The sequence below is a fragment of the Zea mays genome, chromosome 9 (genome assembly GCF_902167145.1).
Source record: "Zea mays cultivar B73 chromosome 9, Zm-B73-REFERENCE-NAM-5.0, whole genome shotgun sequence".
Lineage (NCBI taxonomy): Eukaryota > Viridiplantae > Streptophyta > Magnoliopsida > Poales > Poaceae > Zea > Zea mays.
In genome coordinates, this window is record NC_050104.1 from 119,190,748 (window position 1) to 119,213,380 (window position 22,633).

The 22,633-nt window shown below is 43.9% G+C and overlaps 1 protein-coding gene across 2 annotated transcripts in view; it reads left to right on the forward strand.

The window, feature by feature from the left end:
- Positions 1–22,633, forward strand: part of LOC103638912 (uncharacterized) — an 86,844-nt gene that overhangs the window by 31,286 nt on the left and 32,925 nt on the right. The window contains exons 30-46 of one of the 2 annotated variants that reach the window (XM_008661701.3): positions 1,749–1,892; positions 2,004–2,291; positions 4,079–4,732; positions 4,830–5,018; positions 5,686–5,789; positions 8,429–8,718; positions 9,068–9,152; positions 9,252–9,563; positions 9,666–10,010; positions 10,095–10,581; positions 10,737–10,900; positions 17,130–17,289; positions 17,446–17,706; positions 20,951–21,136; positions 21,284–21,326; positions 21,406–21,530; positions 21,657–22,577. In XM_008661701.3, coding sequence (XP_008659923.1) covers positions 1,749–1,892; positions 2,004–2,291; positions 4,079–4,732; positions 4,830–5,018; positions 5,686–5,789; positions 8,429–8,718; positions 9,068–9,152; positions 9,252–9,563; positions 9,666–10,010; positions 10,095–10,581; positions 10,737–10,900; positions 17,130–17,289; positions 17,446–17,706; positions 20,951–21,136; positions 21,284–21,326; positions 21,406–21,530; positions 21,657–22,577 — 4,758 coding nt within the window. The remainder of the gene's footprint in view (positions 1–1,748; positions 1,893–2,003; positions 2,292–4,078; positions 4,733–4,829; positions 5,019–5,685; positions 5,790–8,428; positions 8,719–9,067; positions 9,153–9,251; positions 9,564–9,665; positions 10,011–10,094; positions 10,582–10,736; positions 10,901–17,129; positions 17,290–17,445; positions 17,707–20,950; positions 21,137–21,283; positions 21,327–21,405; positions 21,531–21,656; positions 22,578–22,633) is intronic. The other variant, XM_008661702.3, reaches the window with a different exon arrangement.

Consider the following 22,633-nt stretch of genomic DNA (forward strand, 5'->3'; position numbering starts at 1 on the left):
ATCAATCCTGAAGTGGAAGCTCTGATGATGATCAAAAACATACTTAAGGACCCTCGTGGCATCCTCAAGAACTAGGACCGGGATTTTGTGGATCCTTGCAGTTGGACCACCGTTAGCTGCTCGCTAGAGAATTTCGTCATCGGACTGGAGGTCTCAGACCAGAACCTCTATGGCATGCTCTCCCCAAGCATAGGAGAAGTTAGGCAATCCACTTATGTATTTCAACACCCTACTCACGTGTAGAGATGGCAATGGGTAAATCCCCATCGGGTATTGCTATCCCATACCCGTACTCATGAAAAAAAACATGTGGGTCAAAGTCATCCATCGGGGCACCCATATCCACTAGTAGGTACATATTTCCCCCATACCCATACCCATGTGGGTTGAAGTCACTCGTCGGGCCACCCATACCCAGAAAGATTGAACATCTATCAAAATAGTAGGTTTTGAACTAAGTCCTAATACCATTCATCCATCAATCCAAATATATATCTAGTACTTGTGGTTGTGCAATAGAAAGATGTTATATAGCTAGGGTTTTATGTTGTTTTGGACTGGGCCAAGTTCAGGTCTTTGGGTTTGAGCCAGTTTTAAACAGGGTATTTTATACCCATGGGTATGGGTGAGGATGAAATGTTCCAATACCCATTGGGTGAATGTTTTTGCCAAATAAAGAAACCATGATTAGGATATTTAGTCCATATACATCCCTTAATGGAGAAATACCCATCAGGTATCAGGTCGTGGGTACCCATTGCCATCTATACTCACGTGTAGCCAGAGAGAGGTGCAAACGTGGAAATGAAGGGGCGGAGGCACAAATAAAGTCTCTACCAGGATTCGAACTCGAGACCTCTAGCTTCGGTACCATGTTAGAGTGGATGCCCTAACCAATTCAACCCAAAAGTTTAAGCTATCAGGAGATGGTATGCAATCCACCTATATACTTCAACACTTATTGCTTTATCTTGTGCCACTCCATTGAATGGCAAATTGTGCCAACATGTAATTTAGCTGCCATGTGGTAGTCTAGCAGTGGCATTGCTGTTGATTACTGACTAGTGACTACTAGCTGAAGCTGATGGCCGGGCTGCGTTTATGTAAACAAAGATTCCTTGCACATTAGAGATTGCCATTTAAGATCAGTGCAGTTTGCTTTGAACAAATCTATGCCATTATGATCTTAGTTACTGAACTCGACCTGCGCGCTGGGGGGGGGGGGTAAGACAACCCCGAGCATTGTATTAAGAAGACCTTCTCACATAGGTCGAGAAAACTCCTGAACCCCTGTCCCACCCATACACAGCGGCACCGTAGCCCATGTGAGAACAACCGCGACCGGGGCCGGGCCTTAGACCTGTGCTTTGGCGTGGGACAGACGAGGGGATTTTTTTAACCACAGTCTGAAATCCCACGGGGAGTCGAACCCAAGACCTGAGGAGTGCTACTCAAGCCACCTAACTAACTCAGCTAGAGGCCCTTTCACATCTTAGTTGCTGAACACAAGATAACAAATCTTCATGTTGCAAAACAGTGACAGGCTTTTGGCTGCAGCTTATAATAGCCATGACTTGTATGCTTGGGACCAGGAAATCTAAGCCAAGATTCTACCATGTTGAACTCGTACATTTAGTAGGAAAACAAATGTTTTCACACATTTTAGTTCTCATTACAGTGTATTTCCTTGTTACCGACTTAACGTTCTTAGAATCATTCTTATAACACGATTACACTTTTCTTTGTAGGTACGGGACATAAATTTAGTTATTGGTATGAATATGGTGCGTGGTGAAACCATAATTCAAGATGTAGAAGGTCTCTCCTTTGAACTTCGTAGATCATTGCGTGATTTGAGACATCAGTTGCCAGTGGTGGAGGCAGCAATTAAGGTAGAACATTTTTCTGTGAATGCATCTTTGATTGAAGGTCCCTGGTTAGATTATTTACTTTTCTTATAGCACCATTGAGATACTCATTTATTTTTTTACAATATCTCATAGGTGGATGTTTTGAAAGCAACACTATCCAATCGAGAATATGAAATTATTTCTGAATGTGCATTGTCTAACTTCTCTGAGACACCACATCCTGTGCCTACTCTGGATGATCCTCGATATGGCACTTCCACTACTCCATCCCATGTATCAGCTTCTTCTTCAGAAAGTATTCATGTCTTGTCCGAAGGTGCAGAAACATGGATAGCTAATAAATTTTCTGTCTCAATAAATCTGGTTGAGCTTTCTCTGCATTCAGGATCGACAAGAGATTCTCCTCTGGCGAGCGTTCAGGTAATTTTTTGCGGAGAAAAATGCTTTGGTATTGCATTGACTGCTCCATTAGATCCACTCACATGCTGTGTGGGCAACACACTCTCATCAACTCATTTTACTTTTATGATCGCTTCACGTGCCACCTGGGTTGGTCACGTGGAATCTAAGAAATGCATCCTCAACTAGCAGGGTGGGACTAAACTCCCGCAACTTCACATGCAAATACACATGTGCCACTCTGGGGCTAATTTGAATTGGGCCAGGACGTCACACATACCATATGTAACATTATCCTAAAACTGTGTTGAGCATAATGTTGTTCAGCTCACTGGTATCAGGAAGTGTAGTTTTACACGTAAACTACAGTTACCTTGTGATGGGTTTGGAAGAAAAAAAATTAAACAACTTATATAATCTTGTAACCTCCTTGCCCAGGGGCTGCTCGTGTATTGATTGTGGTAGTGGTCATCTCCAACTCTTTTTAAGGGCACAACTGTTTGTTTAGGATCCTAGTGGTTTGTTGTTTTGTGTGCCGAAGGTTTCTTGTATGGGTTGCTGCCCCATTTTCTTGATACACAGCTCTCCTGCATGTTCAAGAAAAAAATTATCCTGTACATAAAAAACATCAGTAGTTTTTAGTTCATTTATTCGAAGTCCACAAAAAAGAGGTGTTCCATTTTAGGACCAGATTCTCACCACTAGACTGAAGAAAACTTGAAAAATGGACCCCAATCAGTCATCTAATAAGGGAAATAGGTGGGTTCTTAGTCCAATCGATGAAAATTTGAACTTCATTTAGTTTAGTTGGAATGATTCAAGCGGATTTGCAGGCTTGAAGAAAGTATGGGTCAATTATCTGTATTTTTTTTGGAAAACGCAGGAGAACTGCGTCTCAATATATTAAGAAGAAGAAATAAGTCCAGGTCAAAGAGACCTGGACAGATTACAAGGCCTCCTTAGGGAGACCAGAAACACAGGAAACTAAAAAAATCCATCAAACTCAACCTGCAACTCCCTAGTCTCCAGGAATTAGGGCAGCAAGGTATGAAAGACCTTTAGCCCCGGCCATTTCCCAAGACTGCCTCTCCTCCCTAGCTAACTTAATGGACAGATCTAAACTAGGAGTACAACCATAAAAAACACAACTATTTCGAAGCTTCCACGTTGTCCATGCTCCTAAGGCCGCAAGCGAGTTAAGACCTTTACCAGGAAGACCAGTAGCCAACCCTGAGATTTGCTCCCACCAAGCCATAAAAGAAGAATGTCCTGGCTGGGGAGCCAGACTTTGAAACCCAAACGGTTTAAGAAGAGAAAACCAGAGGGTCAATTATCTGTAGCTGCTGCATCTCAGCTATGTAATAGTGAATGCAATTTAAATCACAACCTAGAGGGATTCAAGTACATTCTCCTTGCGCTCCAGCGTACCAATCCACCTGATCTTTGTTTTAGGGTCTCCATGGTCACGGGTCTAGCTGTTTATATTTTTGTAATCCTACATATAATCTAGTGTGTGTGGGTTGTGTGGAGTTGTATGAGGTTTGTCTTTTTTTACCTCACCTTTTCTTCTTGATATAATGATACGCAGCTCTCCTGCGTTTTCGAGAAAAAAAATTGGTACTACTTGACAGTTGAGAATCATGTAACATTTTTATGCTGTTTTCATGTTTGTTGAAGTATTCTTTCCTATTTGCTGAGTGTAGGTCAGATTCGAATAAGACTTTTTTCCCTTCTGGGACGTCTTTCACATGAGGATATAACTCTTTGTTGGAGACAGTTTACATTACCGTATAATCTTATGTATGCAGGCGAGTGGAGCATGGCTTTTCTATAAATCAAACACACGGGGAGAAAATTTTATGTATGCTACTCTCAAAGGATTTTCTGTTTTTGATGATCGTGAAGGAACCAAAGATGAGTTAAGGCTTGCCATTGGGAAATCAGCATCTGTTCGGGACACATCATCTGTTGATGGCTATGATAATCCTAATGAACTTGATTCAGGTGAACGAAGAATACAAAAGGATCTAGGCCTTGAGCCAATCCCCTCGATGCTTATTCTTGATGCCATCTTCCGAAAATCTTCGTCATCCGTCTCTGTCTGTGTTCAGCGGCCCAAGTTTCTTGTGGCACTTGACTTCTTACTAGCAGTAATCGAATTCTTTGTGCCATCTGCTCAGAGTCTTCTATCCAATGATGAAGACAAGGACCTTTTACATATGATCACTCCAGTAGTATTGAATGATCAAATTTATTTCCAGGAGCATTCAACATTTAGTCTTTCACCTCAGAAGCCCTTGATTGTTGATAATGAAAGATTTGATCACTTCGTATATGATGGGAAGGGTGGAAAGTTATATTTGCTGGATAGTGAGGGGAAAATTCTCTCAAGCCCTTGTACTGAGAGTTTCATTCATGTGCTTGGGTGTAAGAGATTGCAATTTCGGAATGTCACTATAGTGGTAATATTCGGCGTTTTAGTTTTCATTTTTTCTCGCTTTTTAATAACCACACCTATATGGCTTTTTGGTCTTTTGACAATGCAATACCTTGCTGCAGAATGGTGAATATTTGGATTCCTGTATCTCTCTCGGTGATGATAGCTGTTATTCAGCATCAAGGAATGACCATGTCTACTTAGTAAGAGAAGATGATGGGTCCTTGTCAACCCCCAGCAAGGAAATTAGAGGAGACAGTGTTAAAAATGGGAGTGCTGATATATCAACCGAATTTATTATGGAACTACAGGTATTGCTTTAAACTTCCAGTTGTTGTTGAGACATTTAATTCATAACTGTGTCAAACACAAAATTTTCATCTTCTACTGCATCATGATACCATATTCTGTGTAAGCTACCAATGTGATTGATTCAAATAAAATAAGCTCATGAAAGCTATTAACCTTGGTGATTCATGATAGTTCAGGAATCTCTCCAACTTTTCATTTTGAATGTAATTGTTGAAATATCAGCAGGTCCCCCCCCCCCTCATCATATGCTTAAGATTTTACATGGTTTGGTTGACTCACTTAGTGAATTCAAGTAGCCTGGTGCCCTGGTGCAATATTGATAGAAAAGATTGCAGCCCACTCTACAACACATCTTAGGTGTGTGGAAGCTGAGACATGGCAGGGGATGTTTAAGAGTCTGTTGCCCAAGTGCCCAACTTTTCTCATAAACTTAAACTTTTGGATCAATTGGCCGGTGTAGTCAAACTAACAGTAGCATTCCTATGTCTGCAATGTTTTCCAAAACTTCACCAGCTGGGTTCACTGGTAACTAGTGCAGGTTTTATCCAGCAGGTTACAACTTACAAAACTGTGAAGTCACTCCCATCATGTAACTTTTGAAATTGCTGCACATATGATTGTCATTTCATAATTCTATGGTTGAACTGTATTGTATGATTGTTTTAGGCTATTGGACCAGAGCTTACTTTCTATAGTACATCAAGGAATGCTGGTGAAAACTTAGCACTGTCAACAAAGGTTATTCATGCCCACACAGATGCATTTTGCAGGTTTGGTATTCTACTGTCCTTTGTCTCAATGTACTTTTATCGATTGGTGCATTACTGAAAGTGCATGATGCATAACTCTCCTTTTGTTCTCTTATTGTACGTCATGGGTTAATTTGATGTTGATTTTTGTGAAAAGAAAACTGCTACTATAAAGTTGCCATTAATTCTTTTCTATGATACACAAAGCTACCATGGGAGCAAATTTATGCCTTTTACATTTGTTAATTTACATTTATGACTGCAGGCACAGCTTGGATAATTAATATGTTAAACAAGTTAAAATTTGCAAAGCTACTGTGTGACTACGAAATTTACAGATGTGATACTACTGCTGTTACCTACCATCTACCATCATCCCGGTCCCTATACTCACAAAATGCACATCCAGACCCCTAAACTTATAAAATGGTATCATCCAAACTTTTAACGTGCACAATTCGGTCCTTATATTTGTATGGTTATGTCATCTGGGTCTCTAAACTTGTTTTTGGTGTCATCAAAGGTCCGAACAGGTCTCAAACTATTTGGACCTGTGATGACACCAAAAACAAGTTTGCGGACCCAGATGACATAACCATAGATGTATAGGGACCGGAATGTGCATGTTGAGAATTTGGGGACCGGGACTATACAACTTCACAAGTTTAGGGAGATGTGCACTTTGGGAGTTTAGGGACCGAAATGACATACCTCTACAAGTTTAGGAACCGACAGTGTATTTTACTCTTTTTCTTAATATAACGGTATGCAGCTCTCCTGCATGGCTGCATGTTCAGCAGATAGATCGGCTAACCCGCCCTCCCTCCGGAGGTTCTGAGTTGCTTCTTAGATCTATTTCTGCCTGCCTTCCATAGCTACCTAGGATGCCTTTATAGACCAGACACCCAACAAACCTCCTAACAAATCTTCTCTTAGTAACAGCTAATGAATCTTATCTGCTAACAAACCTGAACAAACCAACAAACTGTGAAATAATCCTAGGCTGCAGATGCAGCACGTCCAGGGCCAGAACCAGCCAACTCGTCGTAACACTAAGATGATGTGGTAAGCTGATTGGGCACTGGATACAAGAACAACAGATAAATCGGCTAGGTCGCCCTCCTTCTGCAGGTTCTGAGCTGCTTCTTAGTTCTATTTTGCCTTCCCTAGCTATCAATGGATGGCTTTAAAGATCCGGCACCCGACAAACCTCTTAACAAATCTTGTCCAAGTAACTAATGAATCTTATTTGCTAACAAACCTGAACAAGAGCCGCTTCCATGGCACCGTGAGGATGGCTCTCGTTTTGTCCTCCCACGTCTCCTCCCCTCTCGATGCCCCCTCCCCACACCAGCCCACGTCAGCGCCCACTCCAAGGCCGGTGGCCACCGCACTAGCCGCCGCCGCTGCAGCTTCCCCTAACCCTGGCGCGTCATGTTCCTTCCCCTCCTTGTCCCCTCAATCCGCGTCCCTCACTGCTGGGGGCGTTCCAAGTTCGAGTGGTGGGTGGCCTCAGGCCTCAGCCCTACTGCCTCCGTTGGTGCTGCCTGCCTCCCAGCCTTCCTTCAGGGATGTGGTGTTTGCGTCCCTTGTGCCGACGTCTGTGGAGAGGGCGAAGATGGTTCCACGGCCAACCCACCCACTCGTGGAAAAACCCTGGCGCTCCATGCAGTAGGTATGGCGCCCTAAGTCCCTTGAGGGGAGCTCCCGGGGATGCTCAGGGCTAGATGAAGGTTGAGTCGACTCCGCCTAAAGGCGTCGAGACCTTCGCGCCCTGTGCCAGATGACCTGAACGGGCGTTGCTTTAATTGTTTCTCGCGTGATCATTTCGCGGCCGCTTGCTGGCAGAGGTCGAGGTGTTTCCTTAGTGGTGTTAGGTTCTTGATGTATTTGGTGCCACCGTAATGACTCTGTTTTTAACGGTGTGCGGCCTAGTATCTCCAAGGTCCTCATTCTGGTTGACGATGAATTTAGGTTGTGGTGTCTGGCTAGAGCAAAGGGTCTGTCCTTGCTCTCAGCTTATGTTCGTGACCCAGGTTGAGGTTTTGTGTCGTATGGGGGTTTTGTGTGTGTGTTCTGGGGGGGGGGGGCTGTGGTTGCCCCTTTTGTAGTGTGCTGTTCTTCTTTTCTCTTTTTAATGAAATGGTACGCAGCTCTCCTGCTTGTTCGAGGAAAGAAACAAAACTGTGAATTAATTGTAGTATGCTGATGCAGCACATTCAGGGCCAGAACTGGTCAACTCGCCATAACACCATTCAACAAGGAATTCACACAATCACGGATCCAACAAACTTATTGAAGCACATCATTTGTTTTAGAGGAAGAAAAAGTTTTGCCAACATGTGCCTCACTCATTAAACAAGAGAATTGTTTGTGGCACACTGACAAAAAGTGGTTTTAGCTGTGGGACACTGGAAATAGTACTATTTATCAAGAACACACCGATAAACGTTGGTTATTATCAGTGGCACACCGCATCGATTAAAATTTCCATTTTTGGCAAGATTTTGTGTGCAAGATGTTTCCTGAAATAAATAGTGTTATTTTCAGCGTCCCACAACTGAAACCACTCTTTATCAATGTGTCGCAGATAATTTCCCATTAAACAATGGTCTTTCTGTTCTCGGGAGGTTGGAGATTGATCCTTTTTTTTGTGGCAGGCTTATAATGAAAGGCGACAGTATGGAGATGAATGGAAACATACTTGGTTTAAAGATGGAGAGTAATGGCATCAGAGTTATAGAACCATTTGACATGGTCGTGAAATATTCCAATGCGTCTGGAAAGACAAATTTGCATCTACTAGTTTCTGAAATATATATGAATTTTTCCTTCAGTATTCTCAGACTGTTTTTAGCAGTTGAGGAAGAAATTTCAGCATTTCTTAGGATGTCGTCAAAGAAAATTTCACTGGTGTGTTACCAGTTTGACAAAGTTGCAACTATGCAAGGTACGGAATGACTTGCACTTCCCCGGTCGGAAATATATGCCCATATAGGTTTTCCTAAGTCAAACCTTTACATATTTGACTACAAATATCTAAAATTTTATATCAATTAGCAACATAAGATTAGTATTACTAGATTCGTTGTTAAAAATACTTTCATAATACATAACTCTTTGTATAGAAGCCAAATTGCAACATGTTTTTATAGATATTGTTAGTCAAAATGTGACCTTATAGACCTTGTCGATGTCCTAATGGGCTTATAATTCTGATTGGAGGAAGTAGTTACTTTGGTGCATACTAAGAGTCCCATTTTGTAAGCTCCATGCATTGTTTTGTTGACTTGTTTTAGGTAATGCTAATGATCAAGTGTTATCTTTCTGGCGACCGCGTGCTCCATCTGGATATGCCATTTTTGGCGATTATCTCACACCAATGTTTGTGACTAGTACTTCATGCTCTGATTTCTTTCTTATTTTGATGTTGGTGGAAGGATTTTTATTAGCATTTAATCTCTTTTTTGTTTTTCATTTTAGGAACGAGCCTCCTACTAAAGGAGTTCTTGCTCTGAACACAAACATTGTTAGGGTCAAAAGGCCTTTATCGTACAAACTAGTGTGGCAATCTGGTTCTCCAAGAACAAACATTTTTCATCAGAAGGACTTGGAGGATAAGATCTCTAATATTGACCAGCTCTGCTCTGTTTGGTTACCTGTGGCACCTGCGGGTTATGTTGCAATGGGTTGTGTTGCTTCATCTGGAACTGCTGAACCACCTTTGTCTTCAGCTTTCTGTTTAACTGCTTCTTTGGTTTCATCATGTAATCTAAGGGATTGCATTGCACTGAGGTCAAATATATATTACCTGAACCTGTTTCTGTATTTGATGTATGGCTATAGATATTTGATATTTCACACTCATGCATTATGTCCTTTAACTGAATTTTTCAGGGATAACACTAACATGATATTCTGGCGAGTTGATAATGCTTTTGGTTCCTTTTTACCTGGAGATCCTGCAAGCATGAGTGTGGATGGGAATGCTTATGATCTTCGACATATGCTGTTCGACAGTGCAGACTCATCTTCCAAGACTGTCTCTAGAAGGCAAGATAGTAGAAATGATTTCTCTCAACTAGAGAGATCAGAATTGACCTCAGGTCGGCTATTTGATGCTGTGGCAAGCTTTAAACTAATTTGGTCAAATAGTGGGACCTCTTCACCAAAAAAGCTCTCAATATGGCGTCCAATGTTGTCTGAAGGAATGTTTTACTTTGGTGACATAGCTGTTAACGGGTATCATTTATGTGATACTGTTTGTCATTTAAAGGCCAAACTTCGTTTACGATTGACAACTTAATATTTAATTTCCAATTGTAGGTATGAACCACCAAATTCAACTGTTGTTCTTCGTGATACTGGTGAAGACACTTTTCTCAGAGCTCCTGAAGGTTTTGACCTTGTTGGTCGAATTAAGAAGCACCGGGGCACTGAGGGTGTATCATTTTGGTTTCCTAAAGCTCCTTCAGGTTTTGTGGCATTAGGATGTGTTGCATCTAAAAGTTCTCCAACCAAAGAGGACTTCAGTTTGTTAAGATGTATTAGAAATGACATGGTGGCTGGAGGTCAATTTTCTGAGGAAAGTTTATGGGATTCATCTAATGCTAGAACATCTGAACCTTTTAGCTTATGGACTGTTGATAATGATGCTGGTACGTTTCTTGTGAGAAGTGGATATAGAAAACCTCCAAAGAGGCTTGCACTGAAGCTTGCAGGTCCACCTACATCAAGCAGTTCAGATAGCATCATTGTTGATGCCAAAATTAAAACATTTTCTGCTGTTTCCTTTGATGATTATGGCGGAATGGTGAGTCATATGTACATGGATATTTACCTAGTAACTACTATTAACTTTTAATACCCCAAGCAATAATTGGCTTGTGTATTTATTTCAAGTGATGTAGCTCCTCTGATGCATGCTGATATATGTTCTCAGATTGATTTTTGTAGTATTCTATGCAGATGGTGCCATTATTTGGGGTGTCCTTTGACAGTGTTGGACTAAGTTATCATGGAGGTCCTCATCATCTTAATGCAACTGTGAGCTTGTCTTTTGTGGCCAGATCCTATAATGACAAGTATAGCTCGTGGGAGCCCTTTATTGAACCAACAGATGCATTTCTTAGGTAACTCTAGGAACTAAATCTCTTCTCCAAATAACCGTTGGGGTGGACCCTACCGAATGATTGTATCAATGCATCATAGAGATAAATATGCACAAAATATAGGGCGAAGCTATGTGTCGGCCAAGGTGGGCTATGGCTTAGTATTTGTACCACATCGCAATCCAATACTCCATCAGCAGAAGCAGGCAGCACTAGAACATGAAGTTTTTTAGTACTAGCAGAAAGGCATGAACCAACATTACAACATTTAACTTTGTGGAAGGCTTCCCTCACATTGGTGGCAAGTCATTGGTCCTCACTGTGGTCGTCCGCTTCTCCAAGTATGTCCACTTTCTACCCCTAGGGCATCCATACAACGTTGTCACTGTCGCCAAGGCATTCTTCGACAATGTTGTCAAGCTTCATGGCGGCCCGTGCTCCATCATCAGTGATCATGATCCTGTCTTCACCAGTACATTCTGAACATAAATGTTCAGACTCTCCAGCGTGTAACTACGCCTCAGTACAGCTTTCCACCCCAAATCAATGGTCAGTCAGAGGCGACCAATCGGATCCTGGGCATCTACTTGTGTTGCTTGGCCGATGATCAGCCTACAAGTTGGTTGCGCTGACTGCCATTGGCAGAATACTGCTACATCTCTTTCCAGACTACCCTTCGTTCCACACCATTCAAGGTGGTCTACGGTCGCAATCCACCAGCATTGCTCTCCTATGACCAAAGGCAATCCAAGGTGGCCACTGTTGACCAACAGCTCCAGGACCATGATGAATTTCTGTTTGAAATTTGTGACAGATTTCTGCATGCCTAGGAGATCATGAAAAGCAATTACGACACCCATCATCACGTAGTGGAGTTCTAGGCAGGCGAATGGGTCTAACTAATAATGCTCAGGTCAAGCTGGCTTCCAAGTACTATGACCCCTTTCAAGTGCTTGAGCGCATTGGGACTGTCGCCTACAATCTCGCTCTGCCTTCACGTGCCTCTATCCATAATGTCTTTCATGTGGTGTTCCTCAAAAAATTCCAATGACAACCGGCAATAGCGATGGCATCTTACCCCCCATCAAACACGTGCGAGTGTTACTTCAGCTGGGAAAGATTCTGCGCGACCGACTCAATCGTGGAGTTTGAGAGGTATTAGTGAGCTAGATGGATCAATCTGTTGCTGACGCTACATGGGAGCAACTCCCTGAGTCATGGACACTTTCCCTTCATTTTAGCTCTGTTGGCGCCTTTCTGGGCCAAATACTAACGGTCCCTAGGGCCTACATGGCGTGCAGGACCTTGAGGCCTCTCTGCTAGTGCGTGGACCGTCCGCGTGGAGGTGGCAGAGCGTCGACGACGCAGATAGCCTAGGAAGAACCTAGATCCTGCCTCCCGGGAGGGACCTAGTTGGGTAGGAGGGATTCTATTTGCTTCGAGGTCGGCAAGCCACCCAAAGCGCCCCAAGTTGACGTAGATCCGAAGATTAGAGTCGGAAACTGCAACTAGGGCTAAAACTAGATCTAATCTAAGGATAAAGAACACAACTGTTTTTTTGGATTGATTATTGGTGTTTCAATTGGACATGCCCCTTTGTATTTATAGGGAGGCTGGATTCTGGACCCTTTCCTAGGCGAAGTCCAACAAAATTCTGCAAGAAACCCGGATAATCCCGCAAGAAATCAAGACTCTAGCCCAAATTGATCTAATCACGGACCGTTCAGGCTAACATAGCGGACCTTCCGGAGCGGACTGTCCATGCTACTATGCTGGACCGTCTGCATGGTACCAGTGCTGCCAAATTAGGTGTTCAACAAGCTCGAGGACAAGTTGTTCCATAATGTGGGAAGTGCTATGGACTCTTATTGGGAGGACCTACGGATACCAACATAGGCTAGAAAAGGCCGAAGCTAGCCCAACATCCCCTACTGCACCAGGAGAACTAACACCTAGAAATCAGCTGCCTCTAGGGGCTAAGAGCCTAAGAGATAAGAATAGCAATGAAAATATGTTGGGATAAGGATAAGTATTAGCAGTTTAGAGATAAGGATAGAAATGAAAATATGTTGGGATGGGGCCCTCGCGTTGCCCCGCTCGGGCGGGAAACCCTAGCCACCGCCGCACCTCCACTCTGCCCACGGCTTTGCCGCGCCAGAGCAGGGCGGTGACGCTTCCCCGCGTGCCCCTGCGAGGATGACGGTAGCGTCCGCCACACCTGTCGTCGGAGATGGGCTCCTTCGTCGAGAAGCAGGGAGCGGTGGGAGGCGATGGGCCTCGACCCCAGCAGCAAGGTCGTCAGTGGCGGGCGGGGGGCGAGGCGCAACAGGGGTAGAGATCGGCGGGGAATGACGGCGGTGTCACTAGCGGGAGAGGAGAGGAGGGGAAGACGTGCCGATCATGGAGGAAGGGATGCAGACCTGGCGACGTCCACCGGATTCCCCGCTCTGTGGTCTTTTCCGCCACGCTGGGCGGAGGGCGTAGGCTTGCCTGCTGCCCGGTTAAGGCGAAGGCTACCGTGCGCTGATGGTCCCACCGCAGCTTGGCCTAGGTCGCGTCCGCAGTTGGTGATTCATGGCCCCTCCCGTCGACTGATGTCCACCTCTGGCGCCGTCCTCCCCGTGGACCGTTGACGGTCGGCTTTCGCTAGCCTGGTGGGTTCCGCCTTCACATGGGGCCACTTGCAGCCCCTGCGTCGAGTGGGGCAGGGCGTAGCGTTGACGAGCTTCTCCGCTCGGTGTGGTCTCTGTGCTGCCGCTGTGGCCGACGGCTCGAGCATCGGATTTGGTCCCTATGGGGAGATGGCGGCGAGCTGTGTCGGTTGGCGTGGCGGGGGCAGGAGCTGTGGACGATTGTCTGGGCGGTGGGCGCTGGGCGGTCTCTGTGCTGGGGGACATCTTGGGTGAAAGCCTCGACGATGGTGACGCTCGTGGACGTTGCTTACCCGGCTGAGGTCGTCGTGTCACATTCCCCAACACTATCTTCTATGGACAAAAGCTCGGTCCATCGCGGACAAGCGACCATGGCGTCCACGACGTCACTCTCCGAAGGCTTCGTTGCTGAAGTTCGTCTCAGCCACGACGTCGCCTTCAGTTGATGCTTTTGCTTCTCGGCACCTGGTATGCGAGTGGAGGTTGGGTCTTGCATCATGAAGTCGGAGCTGCTACGTCAGGGGGATGTGGCTCGACAATGGTAACATTAGGCGGAACCCCCTTCTTTGTAGACTGGTTTGTTTTGGCGGTTGGGCATGTAAGCAACGGGACTCTTACTCTCATCAAGAGGATGATACTATGGGTTGGGGTGCGAAATGGCCTCTAGCGTAATGGTTAAGGCTTCCGAGTAGCACCTCCAGGTCCTGGGTTCGATCCCCCTTGGGGGCGAATTTCTGGCTTGGTTAAAAAAATCCCCTCGCTGTGCCTCGCTCGCTCTCGGGTTACGTCCTGCGCGCCACCCTCCGGCTGGGCCATTGCAGAGTGGGTGGTGACGGCCCGCTAGTGATGGGGGCCAGGGTTCGGGGATTTTCTCGGTCGGGACCATGTTTCGGTCTCTTCTTAATATAATACCAGGAGGGCGGTCTTTCCCTCCCTGGCCGAGTTTGTTTTTACACTATGGGTTGGGGTGATTTTCTGTTTATTTTCTTAAACACTACACAATGTCATACCCGTCTAAGGGTTGGGATACATATTTATAGCCCAAGGGGCTGCAGCATATGCTTCCAAAAGATGCGAATATGCTGTCCTACAAACTACACTACCTGTCCTACAAACTGCACTAACCACTAGGTGCTGTCTAGGTGCTGTTGTACTACAGTCAAAAGAAAACTGCAGCAAGCTGCTGTCCTCCAAAAGCTAGAAAAGCGGAAAAGGAGATGCCTGCAACACGCTGTCCTTGCAGTCAAAAGACTGACATGCTGCTGTTGCTGTCCCACATTGTCCTTGCAGTCAAAAAGATTGAGATGCTGTTGTCCCTGCAGTCAAAAAACTGCCAAGGACTGCTGCTGTCCTTCCCACAGACCACGAGACTTATTCCAACAGGGCAAAAGTCGGGGGCGGGGCAGGGTGGAGGATTAAGATTGCATGGTGAAGAATCGGTGCTGCCTCGCGTGTGGTATGTTGAGGCTTGGAAATGACGGCGTACCGCGGTCTTCCTCCTTGTGTGCCGGTGTGTGGGTGTAGACATCGTCGAGTTCCTTCGGCCATGTGCGGCCCATCTTGGAGAGTCGGAGCTGCTCGTCCCTTGTGTTGAGCTCGACAATGATGACTCTGGATCCTCTGGCTTTCGCTGGCTGGAATACTTACTTTGGTTAACTCCACCTTCTCGGCTATGCCAATCTTTGCTATGTGTACTCTCAAGTTGTTGGCTACTATGATTAAGAACATCGATCAAATTCGAAGGAGATGTCTCTGGAGAGGGAGTGGTGAGGCTGCTCATGGCATTCCTCTCATCGCTTGGGATAAGGTCACTTGTCCGAAGAACGAAGGTGGTCTGAGAGTGCTTAATCCGAGAATGAATGTGGCCCTTCTGATGAAATTTGTTCACAAGTTTTACAACAGACTGGACATTCCCAGGGTCCATCTGGTGCGGGACTCCTATTATTCTTCGGGTCGGATCCCCCACTGCTCTCCTGAGAAAGGGTCCTTCTGGTGGAGAGATGTTACACAGTTACTCCCCTACTTCAGAGGATATGCCATGCCTCGTGTGGGTGATGGAAGCACTGTCCTCCTTTGGTAGGATGTTTGGAACAATCACGCCCCCATGACGGCTTTTCCCTGCCTCTATTCCTCCGCAAAAAACAAGGAACCCACAATGCTGGCCTTCATCAGCAACATGTCCTTGGAAGATAATTTTCACACTCCTCTGTCCATGCAGGCTCAACAGGAATACATTATCTTTTCAGCAACATGCCAGGGAAGAGACGAATAAATGAATTTACCCTTGGGGAAACAACAAGTTCAGCTCCTCGAAATTCTATAATCTTAGCTTTACATCCATCAACCCTCCCGTGCCTTTTTTATGGATCTGGCAGTCCAAAGTCTGCAAAAAGATCAAAATCTTTCTCTGGTTAGTTTTCAGAGACATAATTAATTCGAATAATCTGCTCAAGAGAAAAGGCCTTCTGGATGCGACTAACAATCTTCATTGTGTCCTATGTGATACCACCTGTGAAGAGACAACCTTCCATCTTTTGTTCGAGTGCCCATTCAGTTCAAATTGCTGGTACCACGCAGGCATCCAGTGGAACTTTGATCTTGACTTCTTCAGCATGTTTGAAGACACGAATAATATCTTTGGCAGATGTTTTCTCATGGAAATTGTTGCGGTGATGGCTTGGACCATTTGGAAATACCGAAATGACTGCATCTTCAGGGATGTCGTCCCCTCTCTCACTTCCTGGAGGTTTTGTTTCAATGACATGTTGAAGCTGCAGAAGCTTAGATTTAGCCCTGCTCTTAAGCATGATGTATCTCAATGCTAAACTCTAGATGACTGGTGTTGGAATATAATATAAGTGAATTGCACACCTCTTCCCATTAGCTTAAGCTTTTGGGTTGAATTGGTTGGTGCATGCAACTTAATATAGTATCAGAGCTAGAGGTCATGAGTTCGAATCCTGGCTAGCGCAATTAAATAAAATAATTGTTGCTCGCTCCTATTCCACGTCTGAGACCCATGAGAGGCTCGACGTGAGGGAGAGTGTTGGAATATAATATAAGTGAATTGCACACCTCTTCTCATCAGCTTAAGCTTTTGGGTTGAATTGGTTGGTGCATGCAACTTAATAACTGGTCTCCCCTCCCCCCCACCCCATTTTCTTCTTCGTTTTGTTGTGTTGTTTCAACTTTTCTTAATAAAAAAATTACTGTAGGGGCTTCCCCTACAGTATTTCTTTAAAAAAACGATGACTCTGGATGGGCTTTGTGTGTCGTCTGCTGTTGTCTGGGTCGTTTTTAGGGCCTTCTGTCAGTTTTCTCTGTTGTGCACTTTGTGTAGGTTTTGGGCCCGGTTTTCCATAAAACTGGGTCAGTTCCATACTTCCATTCTTCTTCTTAATTGATTGAAATGCAGAGCTCCTGCCATTACGCTCAAAAAAAGTTAGGATAGGGATAAGTATTAGTAATTCAGTGATAAGAATAATCTATTGGGATAGGGATATGTATTAGCAGTTTGTCTCTTGGCTGACGTCCCTGACGACTATAAAATCAAGGGCGCACCACTATGTATTTGGTACTCATTTTGTTATGGATATCAGGTACCAATTCGACATGAATACACCAGGTTCTCCTAGACAACTCCGTATTACCTCAACTCAAGACCTTAATTTGAACATATCTGTTTCCAATACAAACATGTTATCGCAAGCTTATGCTAGCTGGAATAATATTAGCTGTGGTGATGAATTGTATAAGAAGGTATATCATTTCTCTTTTAAGATTATTGTTTAATAATTTTGTTATCTGACATTCTGTTTAATCCTTATAAAAAATGGAAAGTTACCACTTATTTACTTTGAAGTGTTGAGTTGATGCTTATGCCATCATTTGCCTTCTCTTTTGTTCTATTATCAGGAAACCTTTTCTTCTACTGAGCGACCAGTTCTTGATGTTCATCAAAGAAGAAGTTATTATGTTGTCCCACAAAATAAACTTGGACAAGATATTTATGTAAGAACTACTGAAAATAGAGGTTCACTTGTTACTCTGTTGCCCTCTGGGGATGATAGGTCCATAAAAGTTCCGGCTTTAAGGGATCTATCAGATTCTCATTTAAATGGAAGATCTGTTAAACCATATCGGTTGATGATAACTGCCATTCTTGCGGATGCAGAGGTAGCCCTTTTATTGTGCACTAAACTACGTATTCTTTTACCTGCATGTGCTTTCTCATTATGGAAGTGGCGGTCAACTCTTTGATCACAGCTTGACCTTTTCCTTTGTGTTACGACTTATGACATTCTCAAATGATCTTGCATTTAAAGCCCACACCAGAAAATGCTAAGTGGTGGTGACAGCTAAGTGGCTGATTATTGACTGTGAACTGACCGAACAAACTCCAAAAATACCTCAATGTGGGGTCAGCAGCTTAGCTATTGGCGACCTATTGTTAGTGTCCTATACTATCTTTCCGGATCACAAATGGGAATTAGAATATTTACATTCTAGCACAGTTGGGAGGGATTATCTACATGTCATTTCATTAAGGAAGGAGAAACCGAGAAAGTACAAACAACATAGAGGGCGCCAACACCCAAAACTCCCAATTACAGCCCTGCCACACACACTAGGGAAACGACCAAAACAGAACATTCTTAGGTGCCTAGCCCCACCATCCTGGCATGCAGCATGCTAAGCACCGTATTTTGAGCTAGGCACCACATGTTGCACTCCTCTATTTCACGGCTAACCACATAAACACTAGGTCTCACACCCTCAAACACACAATCTATCTTGTGCTTCCAAAGCTCCCAGGCAACAAGAATGATCATAGAGTTGAGACCCTTATACTATCTCCAGCAGCTTACCCGTACCCATATTCAAACTACATTCAACAAACAATGCAATGTACAGTGCAAAACGATGCAAAACAGTGTTTTGGGTGACCATATGAGTGCAATGTACAATAGTTCACCCATACGGTCACCAAAACACCGTTTTGCACTGTAGATCGTACTGTTTGTAGAGTGTAGTTTGAATATGGGTATGAGTATGGGCAAGCTGGTGCAGATGGTCTTATGCTCCCTAGTCACTTGACTTGACTAACTGTCCTAGACCACCAACCTGAAAATCTCCTAATATAAGTTTGCGGGACAAGAGCTAACAAACCTAGGGCATTAAGAAATAATAAGGCCCAAACTTCTCGAGAGAAGACACATGAGATTAGAAGGTGCTGCATCGTCTCCTGCTCCTGGTCACAAAAGGGGCAAACAATGGGGTGTGGAAGCCCTTGCAAAGACAATCGATATGTCGTCCATCATCGATTCTTTATGGCCAACCACATGAAGATTTTGCACTGAATAGGGGCCCATGCATTTCAAATCCTCTTCTAGGGCCCGAACTTAATGGTCCCTAAGAAAAAAGCCTTATATGTAGACTTACACGTATACAGACTGGAATGAGTGAACCTCCAAATGAACTGGTCTGAAACATCTGGCTGCAAGGTCACATCATCAACCATCTCCCAAATTTTCAAGTATTCGACCAACACTTGGACTGTGAGAGCCCCTCAGATATCTTTTACCCACCTTCTATTGGCCAAAGCTTGAGATACAATGCACTATTTTCTTGCTTTCTTGGAAACCACCAAAACCAGGTTAGGATCCAATTCGGCAATTGAACTACCATTCAGCCACCAATCTGTCCAGAGCAAAGTGTCCGTCCTATTCCCAACCTTGATTTGTGTTGAAGTGTATAAGTCGATTGCCTACCTTCTCTTAACAGCTTAAGCTTTTGGGTTCTCTCAACAGCTTAAGCTTTTGGGTTGAACTGGCTAGTGTGTCCACTCTAACATGGTATCAAAGCCAGAGGTCTCGAGTTCGAGTCCTGGGCTTAATTTGTGCCTCCACCCATTTATTTCCATGTTTGTGTCTTTTTCTCTATCTGCATGTGAGTGGGGGTGTTGAAGTGTATAAATAGATTGCCTACCTTCTTTTTTCTCGAAAACGCAGGAGAGCTGCGTGTCATTGTATTAAGAAGAAATATAGAGAGGTCCTAGCGGACCAGTACATCCAAAAGAGGCCTCCTTACGGTGGCCACCAACAAGTGTACAAGAATTCATCCATGACTAACTACAAAAACAAAGAAATGACCAAACAAAGCGCAAAACAAACCAGCCAAAAGCTATAGATCATGCAGGCCAGGGATAGGGCTAGTTAACAAGGATAACTTCTTTGCTCCAGCCATTACCCACAAATCTTTTTCCTGGTCTGCAGATTCAAGAACAGCCTCCATGCTAGGCCTCTTTTTGTCAAAGAAACATCCAACCCCAAGGATGATCAATGAATTCAATCCTTCCTGTGCCACACCATGGACATGACTACATATCTTATGTCACCAAGGTCCAAACCCCAAGGATGATCAATGAATTAATTAGAATGAAAACCCTAACCTTAATCAGGGTTGGGAATGCATATATATAAGCCAAGAGTTTGGCCAAGCCCATTACATAGAGGGGTATACAGGTAAATACACAAGGACTGACCCAAAGCCCTAACAGTATTCTAACAGAATTCATCCATGATCAGTGGATCGCCTACCTTCTCTAAATAGCTTAAGCTTTTGAGTTCAATTGGTTAGTGCGTCCACTCTAACAATATGCACGACTGTTGCAAAAAGGGCTTGAGCAAGGCCCCCTCATGGGCGAGCAGAATCCATTTTTTTGTAGCCATAACCAATGAATGTGTAGAGCCCACCCCATAGTTTCAAGATTGAGAATTCCAAGACCACCATATTGGAGCGGTCTTTGAACGTTCTCCCAAGAGACAGGACAATTACCTCCATTTGCCTTTTCTTGACCCGAACACAGAAAACCTCTTCGACCTTTTATCAATTGCTTTGATCACCTATTTCGGTGTTTTGGGGATGGTTCTGGCACGAGGCATTAAGGATGTGTTTGGTTGTAATGACGGGATGAGACGGATAGGATGATCCCTAGATAATGCTGTTCGGTTCAGGGTTAGGGGTTGGAACAGGATTATCCCAGTGCCATCTCCATCTGTCTGTCAGAATTGGACGGACCAGAGGGGACGCCAGGGGATGTGGTTGTCCCATTTGTCCCACAACCAAACACATCCTAAGTACCTCCTAACAATTGTGCCAAGGAAGAGTTAAGTTTAGGTTGTGGTCGTTTTTTCTCTTGTAGAAGGCGTGCATGTCCTTTATTTTCTGAATGGTGTAGTTTTTGTAAAGGGTTCCTATCCATTTTCCTTCTCTTGATATGATGACACCCAACTCTCCCTGGTGTCTGAGAAAATGTTTTACACCGAATTCTGAACCTTGTATTGCAGTTAACTTGCCTGCTAAGTAAGTTGTTGCGAAGGACTTTTTTGTCTGTTCTAAACTTAGGTTCCCATCCCAGGTCAAGGATGATGAAGGATTAGAAACTGGTGAATATATGACTGCTGTGCGGCTCTTTTCAGAAAACCATTCCATATCTGTTCAACAACAGAGTGCCCGTACTTGTGCTGCTATTGGAGAACACTTGTCACAGAACACCAGAAAGGTGAACTGGAACGAAATGTTCTTTTTCAAAGTCGAACGTGTGGTATGTAAACGCAAAACATTCTGGAACACTTTTACTCTCTTTGGTTTAGATATCCATGGAAATTGTTCTCTACTGTTATTAATGGTGAATTTTCCAAGAGGCATGCTTTCATTTAAGTAACATTTCATTTTCACTGCAATGTTTCAGGACAGCTATACTCTAGAGCTTCTTGTGCTTGATGCTGGTAAAGGTTCGTGATTTTAGTTCACAACAAATGCCTTTTTTTTTGTTTTTTCCCAACTCTAGTTTATAGTTTATGTTGAGAACAGGTCAACCAGTTGGTATATACTCTGCTCCATTGGAGCAAGTTGTGCAAAAGCTCCCTCCTACCTCTAATCCGGACTCTGTCAAATTTGATTTGGCTTTAGGAGACCTTATGTCAACTAAGACAGTGGTGAGAACTCTGACATTTGGAGAATCATGTATTGAGTCACTTTTGCAAAATAGAGTCCACACAAAGTGTGCTTCTGCGAAATATACTTACAATATTTTATAAAGTTATATTGACAATTCTTTGCAGGAACAGGAAACTGTTAAACCTAGTGGAAAAATAAGATTTGCGGTACTTGTTTCTGGTAGAGCTAGTGTACAACAAGGGAACAGAGCCAGTCCTGAAAGCAAGACTGGATATATTCAGATTAGCCCTTCAAAAGAAGGGCCATGGACAAGCATGAAGTTGAACTATGCTGTACCTGCAGCATGTTGGAGGTTTGGTAATTGTGTGATTGCTAGTGAAGCAACAGTCAAGGAAGGCAACAGATACGTTAGCATACGTTCCCTTGTGTCAGTTACTAATACAACCAATTTCATTGTTGATTTACGTCTAAAAGGAAGAATTTCTCAAAGTGCACGGGCAGATGAACAGGGAGACAGTTTTGGTAAAGAGGATCAAATCCTGATTGGAACGCTGGAGCCCAATTCTACTATTCCAGTCCCACTATCAGGCCTCTCACATCCTCTTATGCCCTATATGTTGCAGTTAAGGCCGGCAAAACATCATGATCATGAAAATTACTCCTGGAGTGATGTCCAGGAGAGGCGCAGTCAAACCGAGTTTAGAAAGGAGGAGATCCTAGATTTATGTATATCAGATCTGTATGAATCGGAAAACTTGCTATTCTGCTCACAGGTAGATGGCACCTCGAATTCTTGTCATGGACTGTGGTTTTGCTTGAGCATAGAAGGCAAGGAAATAGGCAAAGATGTACAGATGGAACCAATATATGATTGGTGCATCATTATTAAGTCCCCGTTGTGTTTGACATACTATCTTCCCATTGCTGCACATTATACTGTCAGTTCTAGCCACCTCGATAATGAAGATTCAAGTTGCTCCCTTGGCACCTTAAGTCCGGGTGAGGCTGTAAAGGTTCACAATGTTGATCCAAGAAACCCTTTGTACTTATCCCTGGTTCCACATGGAGGATGGGAACTGATGCATGTATGGATAAAATTACTTCCTTTTATAGATGCCTTGCTTTTCTATTTTTTTTCTAC